Source organism: Oncorhynchus keta, chromosome 23 (assembly GCF_023373465.1).
Source record: "Oncorhynchus keta strain PuntledgeMale-10-30-2019 chromosome 23, Oket_V2, whole genome shotgun sequence".
Classification (NCBI taxonomy): domain Eukaryota; kingdom Metazoa; phylum Chordata; class Actinopteri; order Salmoniformes; family Salmonidae; genus Oncorhynchus; species Oncorhynchus keta.
In genome coordinates this window covers 9,646,474-9,665,508 of record NC_068443.1, presented here as the reverse complement: position 1 = coordinate 9,665,508, position 19,035 = coordinate 9,646,474, and the positions used below count along the sequence as shown (strand labels likewise).

Below are 19,035 nucleotides of genomic sequence, written 5' to 3'. Positions count from 1 at the left end.
ACAATACAGTTGAGGAATTAAACGGTTTTATACTTACAAAAACATTTTTAAGAAGTTCAGCCCATCTCAGAAATGCTTTCTTGTATTTTATTGTGATGGGAAGTAGTAAAAAAATTGAACAAAACAAAAACAAAATAAAACTATAAAAACAGAGTGGATTAAACGGGAAATGTATAAAACAAATGGTAACCTCTGACATATAACAGTACAACGTAACAAATTGGCACAAAACAGAACGACAAAGGAGCTAACGTACATCTTCATAACGAGATCAATCCTTCATTACAACAGCAAGGACTCATGCGTTTTAGTCACACAGTTAGTTTTCAGTAGCTTCATATCACAGTAAGAACAGGTCAGTCTAACCAGCGAGCCTGATGATGGATGAAACACTTTCTGTTTCTCTCTTCATTTATTTCTTCTTCTTTTCATGTTAATACCTTTTTCAAAACAAACTTCATCGCCCCCAGAGCGCCACTTCCTACTCTGGATTCAATGACCTTCAAATCATTTTTCATACTAAAATATATTATTGTATCAATTCACACTACACTGTTGTACACTACAATGTGTGTAATAAATAAGCATAAAGAAATAGAAAAATAAGACACGTAAATATAAAAAGTCCTCTAAAAACTAAACAGGTACGCTTTCCTCGTGGAAAAGGTTTCTAATACTGCCATGGTTGAAAACATACACAGGACACACACATATATAGAAAACTCTAAACTAAAAAACCAAACTGAAAATAATTCTGTAACACTGTAAAGGTCAAATCAACTGAAACACTTCATAAAACACAGGGACCACGTTCACTAACGTCTGTTACCTGAAGTGCGGGTTAGCTTGCCACCATTTTGTAAAACAAGTGCACTCATCTAATAATGTCTGACGCTCGAATACAGGAAAATCCCCTTAAATACTGTAAAATCCTTTCCTATTCGTCCTATTCTCTCTTTGTTCCTCTTTGTTCACGCACACACGAAGGAGTCCTTATTCATGCTATCGTCTTGTATTCCCTACTGTACTACTTTTAACCAGAGCCCTATAGTGCACTATAAAGGGAATACTGAAGGGTGCCATTTGGGACGAAACCCAACTTAACAAGTGAAAATGAGTCCAACCAAGTAAACAAACATTAATCAATATGGGCCTTATGCAGAAAATACATACTGACTACATCCGTTGGGGTACAAAGAACACGGTTCAATGGCACTTACAGCACACAGGTCTGGTCTTGCATAAGGCTGGAGATATTGGGGCGGGGTAGAGGACATATCTCCACCCCTCCTGCTTCATATGACCCTATGACACTGATGGTCACTGATTAAACTGATAACTAGGGTTCACGTCCCAATAATCTCTCCTTTCTCTAAAAGTGTGCACTTGATAACTTCCCTTCAAGGACTTTGAAAGGAAATGACTGGTGTAAGAAATATTGTGTAAAATTCTATAGTCTAGCGAGCCCATGTCTCCACCAAGCCAATGCTTTTAGATTCATGGGGATCAGTGAACAGGTTCACCCTTCGGGAGGAAGGATAGATTATTGGGACACAAACAAGGACAAGCATGGTTAAGAATGCTGGCTTTGAGGTTGTCACACTACTTTTCCCTGATAGGACAGTTTGGTTATGATGTCAGACAGATATCACATCAAACCCCTCCCACCCCCACATAGCCTGGTCCCAGATCTGTTTGTGTTCTTGCCAACTCCACTGCTGTCCTTGTCAAGCCAAACATGACAGTGAGTGATGAGGAGTTGGCATGATAGCACTAACATACTGGCACTCAGGCTAACCCCTCCCACCCATACCAGGCTAACCCCTCCCACCCATACCAGGCTAACCCCTCCCACCCATAGCCCCAGAATCCTCTTTTCTTCTTAATGTTAACAAACCAACTGAAAACAAAATGCTATGCTAATGTTAGCTAACATGAAGAGGATGTACAGCTAGTGTGAACATAATAATACTGAAGGGTGGACAACACATCATGAGGCATGTTGTATCCGTAGGTAAACCAGGATTACTGTAGTGCAGTTTCTTCTTTGTTTTTGTTTTACAACTCAATAAAATACTGATTTTAGCAAACATCATCATTGGCAATAAAAATGTATAGAAATGTTTCTTCAACTGTACAGGTTAAAAGGTTAAAACAAGAGTGGCAAAATTAGTCAAAAATAACACTGACAAACATAAATGACCTGGGATCAGATGTCTCACTCTCAGTAATAAAATAATTGAAAGGTCAGCTGTAACTTTTATACAAAAATGTATAATACGTCTATAAACAAGGTAACACCGATATTATTTTCAGGAGCAAAAGTCCCTTCTTTTTAGTCTATCTCAGGCACACCTGGGTTTCAACACAGTAGAGGACCGACACACGGCACCAACACGGCAGCATCTTTTGTTTGCTTTTTTCTTTTGACGACAACACAAGATTTTCCTCTCCTGCTACTTGACACCTAGGATTTCCATTTTTTTTTGTCAGAGAATGTATTTTCTTCATTCACCCTTCATCTTGTCTTCCTCTGTTTCTTTCTGTCCGGTTTCCAACCCCTCCACCGGGATGTCCTCCTTGTCCACATGCGGTTCTTTGACCTCCGTTTCCATAGCTTCCTCTGTTACAAAGGTTTCCTTCTCTGCCACTCCTTCCTCCTCCTCACCTCCCATCACCTGTGCCGCCATCACCTCCTCTTCCTCACACACATCCTCCTGCTGTAGGGACTCTTCTTTACAAATCTCCTCCTCTTCTCTCATCTCTTCCTCCTCCTGGAGTGCCTCCTCCTCTTCTCTCATCCCTTCCTCTTCCTCTTCTCTCATCCCTTCCTCTTCCTCCTCCTGGTGTGCCTCCTCCTCTTCTCTCATCCCTTCCTCTTCCTCCTCCTGGTGTGCCTCCTCTTCTCTCATCCCTTCCTTTTCCTCCACCTCCTCCTGGTGTGCCTCCTCTCTACTCCCTTCCTCTTCCACCTCCTGAAGTGCCTCCTCCTCTTCTCTCATCCCTTCCTCTTCCTCCTCCTGGTGTGCCTCCTCCTCACTCCTCCCTTCCTCTTCCTCCACCTCCTCCTGGTGTGCCTCCTCCTCTCTACTCCCTTCCTCGTCCTGGTGTGCCTCCTCCTCTCTACTCCCTTCCTCTTCCTCCACCTCCTCCTGGTGTGCCTCCTCCTCTCTACTCCCTTCCTCTTCCTCCTCCTGGTGTGCCTCCTCCTCTCTACTCCCTTCCTCTTCCTCCACCTCCTCCTGGTGTGCCTCCTCCTCTCTACTCCCTTCCTCTTCCTCCACCTCCTCCTGGTGTGCCTCCTCCTCTCTCATCCCTTTCTCCTCCTGCTCTTCTTCACACACCTGCTTCTGCTGTACCTCCTCCTCTTCCTCTCTACTCTCTTCCTTCTCCTCCTCTTCCTCTCTGCTCCCTTCCTTCTCCACCTCTTCCCCTCGGCTCCCTTCCTCCTCTTCCTCTCTGATCTCTTCCTCCTCTTCCTCTCTGATCTCTTCCTCCTCCTCCTCTTCCTCTCTGCTCCCTTCCTCCTCCTCTTGCCTCTCCTCCCCAAACTCCTCCACCTCGTAGATCTCACTCTCCTCGTCATCCTCACCCACTTGCACCACCCGTATGTCGTCCATGCTCATGGCCGCCATGCCCTCCTCTTCCTCCAGCTCCTCCTCACTCTCCCTCTCATCTGAGTCCATTTGGGAAGGTGGGGAGGTGGGTCGGCTGTCTGACTGCTGCTCTTCTGTTTGAGGACTCCTTTCGGGGCTCATCCCGAGCTGACGTCCCACCTGCCGCCCTCCCTGGGGCTCCTTCTTGCAGTAGGAGTATCGGTGGTTCATGTGCTGGCTGTAGGAGCCAGAGTGGGAGAAACACTTGCCACACTTGTCACAGCGGTAGGGCTTCTCTCCGGAGTGCAGTCGCGTGTGTTCTATCAAGTGGTGCTTGTGTTTGAAGGCTTTGTCGCAGATGCCGCACTCATGTGGCCGCTTTCCTGAAAACAGAAACACACGAGGGTTCAGTGTTTCAATCTATTTCAAACTCATCCAGAAATTACAACAGATATCATTACTCTTGATTTGCACTGTGTGTGTGTGTGTGAACTGCTTTTACCATTACATTAGTTCTGCACCTAGGCATCACTTCCTGCCTGGCATCACTTCCTGCCTGGCATCACTTCCTACAATCTACATTACACTGACCTGGCTGAAGCCTGCCTGCCTGGCATCACTTCCTACAATCTACATTACACTGACCTGCCTGCAGCCTGCCTGGCTGGCATCACTTCCTACAATCTACATTACACTGACCTGCCTGCAGCCTGCTTGCCTGGCATCACTTCCTACAATCTACATTATACTGACCTGCCTGCAGCCTGCCTGCCTGGCATCACTTCCTACAATCTACATTACACTGACCTGCCTGCAGCCTGCCTGCCTGGCATCACTTCCTACAATCTACATTATACTGACCTGCCTGCAGCCTGCCTGCCTGGCATCACTTCCTACAATCTACATTACACTGACCTGCCTGCAGCCTGCCTGGCTGGCATCACTTCCTACAATCTACATTACACTGACCTGCCTGCAGCCTGCCTGGCTGGCATCACTTCCTACAATCTACATTACACTGACCTGCCTGCAGCCTGCCTGGCTGGCATCACTTCCTACAATCTACATTACACTGACCTGCCTGCAGCCTGCCTGGCTGGCATCACTTCCTACAATCTACATTACACTGACCAGGCTGCAGACTTCCTAACTGTGAAACCAACTGCACTTGTTATGAAAACAATATCATAACAAAAACTCTCACAAATACGTAAAACACTCCAAAAAATTCCCCTAAAAGGATTCTAGCAGGTCTGTTGCAATGGTCAAATATTTCAGTAAAATAAACAAACATCATTTGTGGAGATGGAGATCAAACTAGCTGCCTGATGCTGATACGTTCTTCTGGACCTGGGTCTCATTGAACCCAGGAAGGAGGGATGAGGGCGTTTCATCCCAGAAGGCACCCTATTCCCTATATAGTGACCTACTTTTGACCAGTGCCCTATGGCACCCTATTCCCTACATAGTGCACTACTTTAGACCATTGCCCTATGGGCCCTCATAAAAAGTAGTTCACTATAAAGGGAAATGGGTGCCATTTGGGATGAAAATCAACTGGGCCCATCCAACAGGCAATTAAGCACCGCTCTAGCCCCTTTCTGAAATAATTTGGACTCTGCCTGCTCGTCCTAAGCCAGGCCAGAAGTGCATCTGATATTGCACTGTATTTCCTATATGGCTCTGGTTGTCCACTATATAGGGAATAGGTTGCCATTTAGGACATAATCCAGGTTGGTTTAAGAGGACATTAGGCGGTTTAAGAGGACATTAGGTGTTTATGGAGACATTAGGTGTTTATGGAGACATTAAGTGTTTTAAGAGGACATTAGGTGGTTTAAGAGGACATAATGTGGTTTAAGAGGACATTAGGTGGTTTAAGAGGACATTAGGTGGTTTAAGAGAATCATTAGGCGGTTTAAGAGGACATTAGGCAGTTTAAGAGGACATTAGGCAGTTTAAGAGGACATTGGGCGGTATAAGAGGACATTAGGCGGTTTAAGAGGACATTAGGCGGTTTAAGAGGACATTAGGCCGTTTAAGAGGACATTAGGCGGTTTAAGAGGACATTAGGCGGTTTAAGAGGACATTAAGCCGTTTAAGAGGACATTAGGCGGTTTAAGAGGACATTAGGCGGTTTAAGAGGACATTAGGCGGTTTAAGAGGACATTAGGCGGTTTAAGAGGGCGATATTAGGCTGTTATACCAAATTCAGGGAAGAAGCTGCCTGGGTTCTCCATAACGAAAGCAGTAGGCAGATACAAACTATAGGGTTCTATTCAAAGTCATTTCCGATTGAGCCACAACATATTCAGCATTTACCTCAAGGGTCGGCAACAGACGGCCCGTGGACCACAATACAAGAATCCCCAGGAATTCAGCAAAAATGTGTTTCATTCAGAAAATCTGTTCACCAAGTATTCCAGAGAAGAAGAAAAAAAAGATGTGATCGTGTCTCAATGTAATCAAGATATTTAATGACTGTTATTTTAAAATACATTATGTTTCTGGGCTTAGTTGTGGTCAATTTGCACTGTACAAATGATTATAATTATGTTCCAGCCTCCCAACTCTCCACTCTGACGAAAATGGTCCTGAGGTTGAATCTAGTTGCCTGCCCCATGGTTTACCGTGAATGCAGTCTCCGTTAACGCGGGAACATCGCTTTCCAATTTCAATCACGCTGTAACTATTTCCACGATACAGATTGAATAGAGCCCTTGGTCTTTTAAATGCCTGTCAATGTTATCCCCATTCATATCATGCAGGTGAAGTAATGTTTCATAGATGAGAAGTAGTGGTATAAAGCTGAGAGCAGCTCTCATTAAAAAGGAACACAAAAATAATTCCACCACACCCGGGGCTGTACGTATCAAGCATCTCAGAGTGGCAGTGCTGATCTAGGATCCTGTCCGCGTAATCGTATTTACTGTGATCTAAAAGGCAAAACTGATCCTAAATCAGCATTACAACTATAGCCCTGTTTATACCTGGTTCTAACATGTATCTTTTGTCCAGATCATGTCCACATTCTGATTGTGCTCATATACCATGAGAGACTACATTTACCAGGTGCCCGCTTGGTGTCCTCCGTCGAAAATATTGAGTAATCTCCAGGTGCGTGCATTTTTCCATTTGCTTCAGAGGAAGACACCCAACTGCCACGAATGATTTATCATCGAATAGATATGTGAAAAACACCTTGAGGATTGATTCTAAACAACGTTTGCCATGTTTCTGTCGATATTATGGAGTTAATTTGGAAAAAAGTTTGGCGTTGTAATGACTGAATTTTCTGTTTTTTTTCTTAGCCAAACGTGATAAAAAAAATGGAGCGATTTCTCCTACACAAATAATCTTTTTGGAAAAACTGAACATTTGCTATCTAACTGAGAGTCTCCTCATTGAAAACATCCAACGTTCTTCAAAGGTAAATTATTTTATTTGAATGCTTTTCTTGTTTTTGTGAAAATGTTGCCTGCTGAATGCTAGGCTTAATGCTATGCTAGCTATCAATACTCTTACACAAATGCTTGTGTAGCTATGGTTGAAAAGCATATTTTGAACATCTGAGATGACAGTGTTGTTAACAAATGGCTAAGCTTGTGAGTGAATATATTTATTTCATTTCATTTGCGATTTTCATGAATAGTTAACGTTGCGTTATGGTAATGAGCTTGAGGCTATGATTACGCTCCCGGATACGGGATTGCTCGACGCAAGAAGTTAAGAGGCTCCTCTGTCCTCCACTCGTTACCTGTATTAATGGCACCTGTTTGAACTTGTTATCAGTATAAAAGACACCTGTCCACAACCTCAAACAGTCACACTTCAAACTCCACTATGGCCAAGACCAAAGAGCTGTCAAAGGACACCAGAAACAAAATTGTAGACCTGTACCAGGCTGGGAAGACTGAATCAGCAATAGGTAAGCAGCTTGGTTTGAAGAAATCAACTGTGGGAGCAATTATTAGGAAATGGAAGACATACAAGACCACTGATAATCTCCCTCGATCTGGTGGCTCTATGCAAGATCTCACCCCGTGGGGTCAAAATGATCACAAGAACGGTGAGCAAAAATCTCAGAACCACACGGTTCAGGTCATTCACCTAGTGAATGACCTGCAGAGAGCTGGGACCAAAGTAACAAAGCCTACCGTCAGTAACACACTACGCCACCAGGGACTCAAATCCTGCAGTGCCAGACGTGTCCCCCTGCTTAAGCCAGTACATATCCAGGCCTGTCTGAAGTTTGCTAGAGAGCATTTGGATGATCCAGAAGAAGATTGGGAGAATGTCATAGGGTCAGATGAAACCAAAATATAACTTTTTGCTAAAAACTCAACTCGTCGTGTTTGGAGGACAAGGAATGCTGAGTTGCATCCAAAGACCACCATAGCTATTGTGAAGTGGAAACATCATGCTTTGGGGCTGTTTTTCTGCAAAGGGACCAGGACGACTGATCCGTGTAAAGGAAAGAATGAATGGGGCCATGTATCGTGAGATCTTGAGTGAAAACCTCCTTCCATCAGCAAGGGCATTGAAGATGAAACGTGGCTGGGTCTTTCAGCATGAAAATGGCCCGGGCAACGAAGGAGTGGCTTCGTAAGAAGCATTTCAAGGTCCTGGAGTGGCCTAACCAGTCTCCAGATCTCAACCCCATAGAAAATCTTTGGAGGGAGTTGAAAGTCCGTGTTGCCCAGCAACAGCCCCAAAACATCACTGCTCTAGAGGAGATCTGCATGGAGGAATGGGACAAAATACCAGCAACAGTGTGTGAAAACCTTGTGAAGACTTACAGAAAACGTTTGACCTCTGTCATTGCCAACAAAGGGTATATAACAAAGTATTGAGATAAACTTTTGTTATTGACCAAATACAGTGCCTTGCGAAAGTATTCGGCCCCCTTGAACTTTGCGACCTTTTGCCACATTTCAGGCTTCAAACATAAAGATATAAAATTGTATTTTTTTGTGAAGAATCAACAACAAGTGGGACACAATCATGAAGTGGAACGACATTTATTGGATATTTCAAACTTTTTTAACAAATCAAAAACTCAAAAATTGGGCGTGCAAAATTATTCAGCCCCCTTAAGTTAATACTTTGTAGCGCCACCTTTTGCTGCGATTACAGCTGTAAGTCGCTTGGGGTATGTCTCTATCAGTTTTGCACATCGAGAGACGGAGGAAGGAATTTTTTCCCATTCCTCCTTGCAAAACAGCTCAAGCTCAGTGAGGTTGGATGGAGAGCATTTGTGAACAGCCGTTTTCAGTTCTTTCCACAGATTCTCGATTGGATTCAGGTCTGGACTTTGACTTGGCCATTCTAACACCTGGATATGTTTATTTTTGAACCATTCCATTGTAGATTTTGCTTTATGTTTTGGATCATTGTCTTGTTGGAAGACAAATCTCTGTCCCAGTCTCAGGTCTTTTGCAGACTCCATCAGGTTTTCTTCCATCAGGTTTTCTTCTTCTTCACAAAAAAATACAGTTTTATATCTTTATGTTTGAAGCCTGAAATGTGGCAAAAGGTCGCAAAGTTCAATTGGGCCGAATACTTTCGCAAGGCACTGTACTTATTTTCCACCATAATTTGCAAATAAATTCCAAAAAAAATCCTAGAATGTGATTTTCTGGATTTGTTTTCTAATTTTGTCTGTCATAGTTGAAGTGTACCTATGATGAAAATTACAGGCCTCTCTCATCTTTTTAAGTGGGAGAACTTGCACAATTGGTGGCTGACTAAATACTTTTTTTGCCCCACAGTATGTCAGAAAATGTGGGCTCAATCAGAACAATATGTACAATATCAGGACAAAGGAGACGCTGGCAGCAGGTCTATGCTTTATATATACGGCCCCTGACCCAGGGGATCCTCAGACCGTGGCCATATTGTTTACCTGTGTGTTCGTATTTATGCCTGAGCAGGGAGCTGCTCTTCTGGAAGATCTTGTCGCACAGGTCACAGGAGTACATCCCGCTCTGCAGTCGACGCATCTTCTTCAGCGGAGGGGAAGAGTCTGAGTTATCCTGCTCCTCTACCGTCGACACACCCTCTGAGCTGGTGGCAGACTTCTCCTCCTGTCCGAGAAAAATACACATTGTTTTTAGAATAACAATAATAATGATCAGCATGTTATTAAGGAGGAAGAAGAAGAATTCCAACAACACCAATAGGTTACAACTAATAATCCTATTTATATTATATTATATTTAAACACAGTGTTTCCAATGTCAAACGCCTGTAAAAAGCCCAGAGGGAGAGATCTCTCTGCCACACCCATCAGACACTGACACGCCTTTCAGACAGACGCTACGCTGTGAGCCGCTCACATGGGTTTTAACATACAATGGAGGATTCATCCTGCTTACACACACACACGCACACGCACACACACACACACACACACACACACACACACACACACACACACACACACACACACACACACACACACACACACACACACACACACACACACACACACAGTCAGAGTAAGGATGAGTCCCAAATGCCACCCTTTTCGGGATGTAGTGCACTACTTTAAACCAGAGCCCTAAAGTAGTGCACCATTGGATACCATTGGAGATACAGCCTGACTCCTGAGGGTTGGGTTAGTCAGGTTAGTCAGTAAAGCTGAAGCAGGAAAAATAGGGTAAACTCTACCTATCTCTTTACATTGTCTTGTCTCGCACATAATCTGAATAGCTCTTTCACAAACCAACCTGGCAGCCGTTGATTCTGACGGTCTTCTGGGCTCCGTCGGCCCCAGTGGTGCCGCTGCAGGCTGTAGTGGTGTATGTGTAGGTGAGCTGGGGGATGAGGATGGTCCGTTTGGTGGTGCCGGTGGAGATGGCCCTGAGGCAGGGCACACCGCTGCCCTGGTTGGTGATGGCTACTAGCCGGGTGGTCATTATGTTCACCGGGCTGGGGATGGTCGTTTGGGGGGAGGAGGTGACGTAGATGGTGTTGGTGGTTCCCTGGAGTCCTGGGAGCTGGGCCTGGACTGTCTCCTTCAGGCAGGTGAGGTTGAGGGGCTGCTCCTGTGGAACATGGGGGACCTGGGGCTGTGACTGGGGCTGCTTGGGAAGGGACAGGTCCAGGGGAAGATCTTGAGCCTCGCGCTCAGAGTCGACCTCAGTCTTCACGATGACCAGGCCGCTGGAGGAGAGGTTTAGTGGTGAGAGGGCCGAGGCTGAGACAGAGGGGGACGTCGAGGCAGGAGGTTGGGAAGATGATGTCTCCTGTGTTTGGGTTGAGGCATGCTGCTCCTCTATCTCTGTCCCGCTCTTCTCTTGGTCTAGCTGGGTCTCTGTGCTGGAATGTGAAAGTCCAGAGTCATCTGGAGAGGAACCAGGGGGTCCGACCGTGATCTGACCTGACCGCATTTTCTCAAACCACTTCTTGACCACGTCCACGGGCAGGCTGACATTGTCAGAGATCTTGGCCAGCTCTTCCTCGGTGGGCTCTGCGTTTAAGGCGAAGTAGGCCTTGAGGAGTGAGAGCAGATTCTTTAGAGGATGCTGGCCTGGTGTTATCCCTGCCTCGGCCAGGAGGGTGGCGATGGAGGGGTCGAGGGTGGCGCTGTCACCTCCCTCCCCGTTGGCAGGTTTACAATGCTGGAGCATGTGCAGTGCATCCAAATCACCAGGACAGTTGTCACACAGGAGACACCTTGTCTTGCCTGTCAGGGCCTTTGGTGTCTCAGCTTCAGTCTCTGTCTCCTGCGTCTCCATCTCTGACTCGTGCTCCGAGTCGTCCGGCTCGGTCTTGTTGATGTGGAGGTCCTGGGGGAGTTTCTCTGTTACTTTGGAGGCGGGCTGTGGGTTTGTGGCGCTGGCGGTGTTGGTGTTGGTGGTGGGAGGGGGAGCCTCCTGCTTGAGGAGCTGAGGGGCGGTGGGCTGCTGGGCTGGGCTTGGCTCCAGGCTGTAGTTAATGATGATCTTGGTGGTACCGTCCTGGTCCACGAAGCCAGGCAGGCTGATGGCTGAGATTACCTGCTGGCCAGCCTGTGTCACAAACCCCTGCTTGGAGGTCACCAGCCCGTTGGCCGTCCCCAACACCTGACGCAGCACGTTTCCATCCAAGGCCACCTTGGATATGAGAGGACCACCATAGATACAAGTTGTTATCCTCATTTTGCATCATCACACTTTAAAACCTTACTGTTGACATGCTACGTTTAGGACCATGTCAACAGTGAACTTTTTGAGTAAAGAGATCTTTTAAAATGCATTGTATACATATGTGTGGTTGAATTGTTTTCAATTGTTTGTTTTTTAAATTAAATAATTTAAGTAATTTTTTTCATTCCACTTCACCAATTTGGACTATTTCGTGTATGTCCCATTACATGAAATCCAAACAAATAATACATTTAAATTAAGGCAACAAAATAGGAAAAATGTCAAGGGGGTGAATACTTTCGCAAAGCCACTGTAGGTTTTTATACCAATTATAAATCAAATCAAACCTTGAGCATGTTCTGCAGGTCGCTGAGGTTAATAGTGATAGGAGACATCAGACCCATGGTGGGCAGTACCACCGCCTGGACCATGCCCTGAGGCAGCGCCGTGCCCTGGGGTAGCGCCGTGCCCTGAGGCAGCGCCACGCCACCGTTAAACACTGTTCCATTCGTCCCCACCGCCCCGTTAGGCGCCACCACCACCGGCTTGAACTCATAATCCACAGGCTCAGATTTAATCTGAGTGTGGGGGAGCTGCTCCTGCAGGGGCTTGCTGTCTGTCTTCTCCCCCCGGAGGAGCACTCGGACTGGGGCTGCGGCGGGGCCAGAGGGCTGGGTCTGGCTGGGGGTCTGGTTGGAGACCTTAATGACTGGGCTGGGGTTGCCGTTGACAGGCACCATGCCAACACACTTCTTACTGCTGATGTGGGAACTGTAGGACCCTGAGTGGGAAAACCTCTTCTTACAGTTGGGGCACTCGTATGGCTTCTCTCCTGCAAAGAAAGAGATGTATACATCTAGGAAACAGCTGAACAGCTGAGGTTATGTTCCAAATGGCATCCTATTACCTAGATATTGCACTACATTTGACCAGAGCACCCTGTCAGGATAGGGTGCTACTAATTGGGACTCAGGTGAACCTATCGTTAACAAAACAGGCCGAGGTAATAATAGCAAAAGAATGACGACACATTGGCCAGGAGCACAGAGTCAATAATGATCATAATCAAGACTCTGAAATAACAGAGAATATACTGTGAATATAGGTGAGTTCAGTACATCTGGACCACCACTGTGAATATAGGTGAGTTCAGTACATCTGGACCACCACTGTGAATATAGGTGAGTTCAGTACATCTGGACCACCACTGTGAATATAGGTGAGTTCAGTACATCTGGATCACCACTGTGAATATAGGTGAGTTCAGTACATCTGGACCACCACTGTGAATATAGGTGAGTTCAGTACATCTGGACCACCACTGTGAATATAGGTGAGTTCAGTACATCTGGACCACCACTGTGAATATAGGTGAGTTCAGTACATCTGGATCACCACTGTGAATATAGGTGAGTTCAGTACATCTGGATCACCACTGTGAATATAGGTGAGTCACAGTATCTGCATCCCAAACGGCACCCTATTCCCTATGCAGTACACTACTTTTGACCAGGGCCCATGGTACCCTATTCCCTATGCAGTACACTACTTTTGACCAGGGCCCATGGTACCCTATTCTCTATGTAGTGCCCTACTTTTGACCAGGGCCCATGGTACCCTATTCCCTATGTATCCCTCACTAGCTTTAAGCACCAACTGTCAGAGCATCTTGCAGATTACTGCACCTGTACATAGCCCACCTATAATTTAGCCCAAACAACTACCTCTTTCCCAACTGTATTTTATTTATTTATTTATTTTGCTCCTTTGCACCCCATTATTTTTATTTCTACTTTGCACTTTCTTCCATTGCAAAACTACCATTCCAGTGTTTTACTTGCTATATTGTATTTACTTTGCCACCATGGCCTTTTTTGCCTTTACCTCCCTTCTCATCTAATTTGCTCACATCGTATATAGACTTGTTTATACTGTATTATTGACTGTATGTTTGTTTATTCCATGTGTAACTCTGTGTCGTTGTATCTGTCGAACTGCTTTGCTTTATCTTGGCCAGGTCGCAATTGTAAATGAGAACTTGTTCTCAACTTGCCTACCTGGTTAAATAAAGGTGAAATAAAAAATAAATGTAGTGCACTACGTTTGACCAGGGCCCATGGTACCCTATTCCCTATGTAGTGCACTACTTTTGACCAGGGCGAATAGGGCTCTGGTCAGGAATAGGGTGCTCTTTAGGATGCAGACACTACCCACTGGGGTCACACTGGTTGAATCAATGTTATTTCCACGTCATTTCAATGAAATTACTGTGGCTGGTGGGTATGAGTCATGATGACGGTGTGTGTGTGTGTGTGTGTGTGTATGTGTATGTATGTGTGTGTGTGTGTGTTGCCACGGCGACCGGTGCGATGCCAATTTGACTCACCGCTGTGGATGCGAAGATGCTCCTTCAGGTGGTGCTTATATTTAAAAGCCTTGGAACACTCAGTACACTTGAACTTCCTGTTCCCTCCTGTTGTTATTGTTGTGGTGGTGGTCTGGGGTACATGACGCTGGTAGACAGACAGGACAGACAGACAGCGATCAGTGATTGGGATGTTTTGGAACGTCAGTATCCTGTCTAAAGAGTACTCTTGTTACTGTCTGAAGGATGTGTTTTTCATTCCCAGTAAAGCAGTAATAGACATATTTGTCTTGAATTACAGACACATGAATCAAATCGCTCCATTTAAAAAACAGGCTAAAAGGAGAATTCAAATCATTCTGAAACAAGGCAGGAAACCTGTGAGTCCTCCAACCACAGGGACATGGACATCGACAAGGACAGAAACAGGGACAGGGACGGAGAAGAGACAGAGACAGGGATATGGACATCGACAAGGACAGAAACAGGGACAGGGACGGAGAAGAGACAGGGACAGGGACAGAGAAGATACAGGGACAGAGAAGATACAGGGACAGAGAAGATACAGGGACAGAGAAGATACAGGGACAGAGAAGATACAGGGACAGGGACAGAGAAGATACAGGGACAGAGACAGAGAAGATACAGGGACAGGAACAGAGAAGATACAGGGACAGAGAAGATACAGGGACAGAGAAGATACAGGGACAGGGACAGAGAAGATACAGGGACAGAGACAGAGAAGATACAGGGACAGAGAAGATACATGGACAGATACAGGGACAGAGAAGATACAGGGACAGAGACAGAGAAGATACAGGGACAGAGACAGAGAAGACAGAGACAGAGAAGATACAGGGACAGAGACAGAGAAGATACAGGGACAGAGAAGATACAGGGACAGAGACAGAGAAGATACAGGGACAGAGACAGAGAAGATACAGGGACAGAGAAGATACAGGGACAGAGACAGAGAAGATACAGGGACAGAGAAGATACAGGGACAGAGACAGAGAAGATACAGGGACAGAGAAGATACAGGGACAGAGACAGAGAAGATACAGGGACAGAGACAGAGAAGATACAGGGACAGGGACAGAGAAGATACAGGGACAGAGACAGAGAAGATACAGGGACAGAGACAGAGAAGATACAGGGACAGAGACAGAGAAGATACAGGGACAGGGACAGAGAAGATACAGGGACAGAGACAGAGAAGATACAGGGACAGGGACAGAGAAGATACAGGGACAGGGACAGAGAAGATACAGGGACAGAGACAGAGAAGATACAGGGACAGAGAAGATACAGGGACAGGGACAGAGAAGATACAGGGACAGAGAAGATACAGGGACAGAGACAGAGAAGATACAGGGACAGGGACATAGAAGATACAGGGACAGAGAAGATACAGGGACAGGGACATAGAAGATACAGGGACAGGGACAGAGAAGATACAGGGACAGAGAAGATACAGGGACAGAGAAAATACAGGGACAGGGACAGAGAAGATACAGGGACAGAGAAGATACAGGGACAGAGAAGATACAGGGACAGAGACAGAGGAGATACAGGGACAGAGAAGATACAGGGACAGAGACAGAGGAGATACAGGGACAGAGAAGATACAGGGACAGGGACATAAACCAAGACTAGGACAGAAACAGGAACAGACACAGAAACAGAGACAAGGGCTAAGGACAGAGACAGGAACAGAGACAGGGGCTAAGGACAGAGACAGGAACAGAGACAGGGGCTATGGACAGAGACAAGGGCTAAGGACAGAGAGAAGAACAGAGACAGAGACTAGGACAGAAACAGGGACAGAGACAGGGGCTATGGACAGAGACAGGAAGAGAGACAAGGGCTAGGGACAGAGACAGGAACAGAGACAGGGGACAAGGACAGAGACAGAAACAGAGACTAGGACAGAAACAGGGACAGAGACAGGGGCTATGGACAGAGACAAGGGCTAAGGACAGAGAGAAGAACAGAGACAGAGACTAGGACAGAAACAGGGACAGAGACAGGGGCTATGGACAGAGACAGGAACAGAGACAGGGGCTAAGGACAGAGACAGGAACAGAGACAGGGGCTATGGACAGAGACAGGAACAGAGACAGGGGACATGGACAGAGACAGAAACAGAGACTAGGACAGAAACAGGGACAGAAAATATACAGGGACAGAGAAGATACAGAGACAGAGAAGATACAGGGACAGAGAAGATACAGGGACAGAGACAGAGAAGATACAGGGACAGAGACAGAGAAGATACAGGGACAGGGACAGAGAAGATACAGGGACAGGGACAGAGAAGATACAGGGACAGAGACAGAGAAGATACAGGGACAGAGACAGAGAAGATACAGGGACAGAGAAGATACAGGGACAGAGACAGAGAAGATACAGGGACAGAGACAGAGAAGATACAGGGACAGGGACAGAGAAGATACAGGGACAGGGACAGAGAAGATACAGGGACAGAGACAGAGAAGATACAGGGACAGAGACAGAGAAGATACAGGGACAGAGACAGAGAAGATACAGGGACAGGGACAGAGAAGATACAGGGACAGAGACAGAGAAGATACAGGGACAGGGACAGAGAAGATACAGGGACAGGGACAGAGAAGATACAGGGACAGAGACAGAGAAGATACAGGGACAGAGAAGATACAGGGACAGAGACAGAGAAGATACAGGGACAGGGACATAGAAGATACAGGGACAGAGAAGATACAGGGACAGGGACATAGAAGATACAGGGACAGGGACAGAGAAGATACAGGGACAGAGAAGATACAGGGACAGAGAAGATACAGGGACAGAGACAGAGGAGATACAGGGACAGAGAAGATACAGGGACAGGGACATAAACCAAGACTAGGACAGAAACAGGAACAGACACAGAAACAGAGACAAGGGCTAAGGACAGAGACAGGAACAGAGACAGGGGCTAAGGACAGAGACAGGAACAGAGACAGGGGCTATGGACAGAGACAAGGGCTAAGGACAGAGAGAAGAACAGAGACAAGGGCTAGGGACAGAGACAGGAACAGAGACAGGGGACATGGACAGAGACAGAAACAGAGACTAGGACAGAAACAGGGACAGAAAAGATACAGGGACAGAGAAGATACAGGGACAGAGAAGATACAGGGACAGGGACAGAGAAGATACAGGGACAGAGACAGAGAAGATACAGGGACAGAGACAGAGAAGATACAGGGACAGAGAAGATACAGGGACAGGGACAGGGACAGAGAAGATACAGGGACAGAGACAGAGAAAATACAGGGACAGAGAAGATACAGGGACAGGGACAGAGAAGATACAGGGACAGAGACAGAGAAGATACAGGGACAGAGACAGAGAAGATACAGGGACAGAGACAGAGAAGATACAGGGACAGAGACAGAGAAGATACAGGGACAGAGACAGAGAAGATACAGGGACAGAGACAGAGAAGATACAGGGACAGAGACAGAGAAGATACAGGGACGGAGACAGAGAAGATACAGGGACGGAGACAGAGAAGATACAGGGACAGAGACAGAGAAGATACAGGGACAGAGAAGATACAGGGACAGAGAAGAGACAGGGACAGAGAAGATACAGGGACAGAGACAGAGAAGATACAGGGACAGAGAAGATACAGGGACAGAGACAGAGAAGATACAGGGACAGAGAAGGGACAGGGACAGAGAAGATACAGGGACAGAGACAGAGAAGATACAGGGACAGAGAAGATACAGGGACAGGGACAGATCAAATACAGGGACAGAGACAGAGAAGATACAGGGACAGAGAAGATACAGGGACAGAGAGAGAAGATACAGAGACAGAGAAGATACAGGGACAGAGACAGAGAAGATACAGGGACAGAGACAGAGAAGATACAGGGACAGAGACAGAGAAGATACAGGGACAGAGAAGATACAGGGACAGAGAGAGAAGATACAGAGACAGAGAAGATACAGGGACAGAGACAGAGAAGATACAGGGACAGAGACAGAGAAGATACAGGGACAGAGACAGAGAAGATACAGGGACAGGGACAGAGAAGATACAGGGACAGGGACAGAGAAGATACAGGGACAGAGAAGATACAGGGACAGGGACAGAGAAGATACAGGGACAGAGACAGAGAAGATACAGGGACAGGGACAGAGAAGATACAGGGACAGAGAAGATACAGGGACAGAGAAGATACAGGGACAGGGACAGAGAAGATACAGGGACAGGGACAGATAAGATACAGGGACAGAGAAGATACAGGGACAGAGAAGATACAGGGACAGGGACAGAGAAGATACAGGGACAGAGAAGATACAGGGACAGAGAAGATACAGGGACAGAGACAGAGGAGATACAGGGACAGAGAAGATACAGGGACAGGGACAGAGAAGATACAGGGACAGAGAAGATACAGGGACAGAGAAGATACAGGGACAGAGACAGAGGAGATACAGGGACAGAGAAGATACAGGGACAGGGACAGAGAAGATACAGGGACAGAGAAGATACAGGGACAGAGACAGAGAAGATACAGGGACAGAGACAGAGAAGATACAGGGACAGGGACAGAGAAGATACAGGGACAAGAACAGAGAAGATACAGGGACAGAGAAGATACAGGGACAGAGACAGAGAAGATACAGGGACAGAGACAGAGAAGATACAGGGACAGAGACAGAGAAGATACAGGGACAGAGACAGAGAAGATACAGGGACAGAGACAGAGAAGATACAGGGACAGAGAAGATACAGGGACAGGGACAGAGAAGATACAGGGACAGGGACAGAGAAGATACAGGGACAGGGACAGAGAAGATACAGGGACAGGGACAGAGAAGATACAGGGACAGGGACAGAGAAGATACAGGGACAGGGACAGAGAAGATACAGGGACAGGGACAGAGAAGATACAGGGACAGAG

The 19,035-nt window shown here is 46.3% G+C and overlaps 1 protein-coding gene across 2 annotated transcripts in view; it reads right to left on the bottom strand.

Annotated features, from left to right (window-relative positions):
• Positions 1-1,866: 1,866 nt before the first annotated feature.
• Positions 1,867-19,035, bottom strand: part of LOC118377070 (zinc finger E-box-binding homeobox 1-like) — a 138,071-nt gene continuing 120,902 nt past the window's right edge. For both annotated transcript variants that reach the window (XM_052476266.1, XM_052476267.1), the window contains exons 5-9: positions 14,115-14,241; positions 12,076-12,560; positions 10,328-11,695; positions 9,502-9,682; positions 1,867-3,979 (exon numbers count right to left, since the gene is read on the bottom strand). In XM_052476266.1, the coding sequence (XP_052332226.1) occupies positions 2,508-3,979; positions 9,502-9,682; positions 10,328-11,695; positions 12,076-12,560; positions 14,115-14,241 (3,633 nt within the window). In that variant the 3' untranslated portion in view covers positions 1,867-2,507. The remainder of the gene's footprint in view (positions 3,980-9,501; positions 9,683-10,327; positions 11,696-12,075; positions 12,561-14,114; positions 14,242-19,035) is intronic.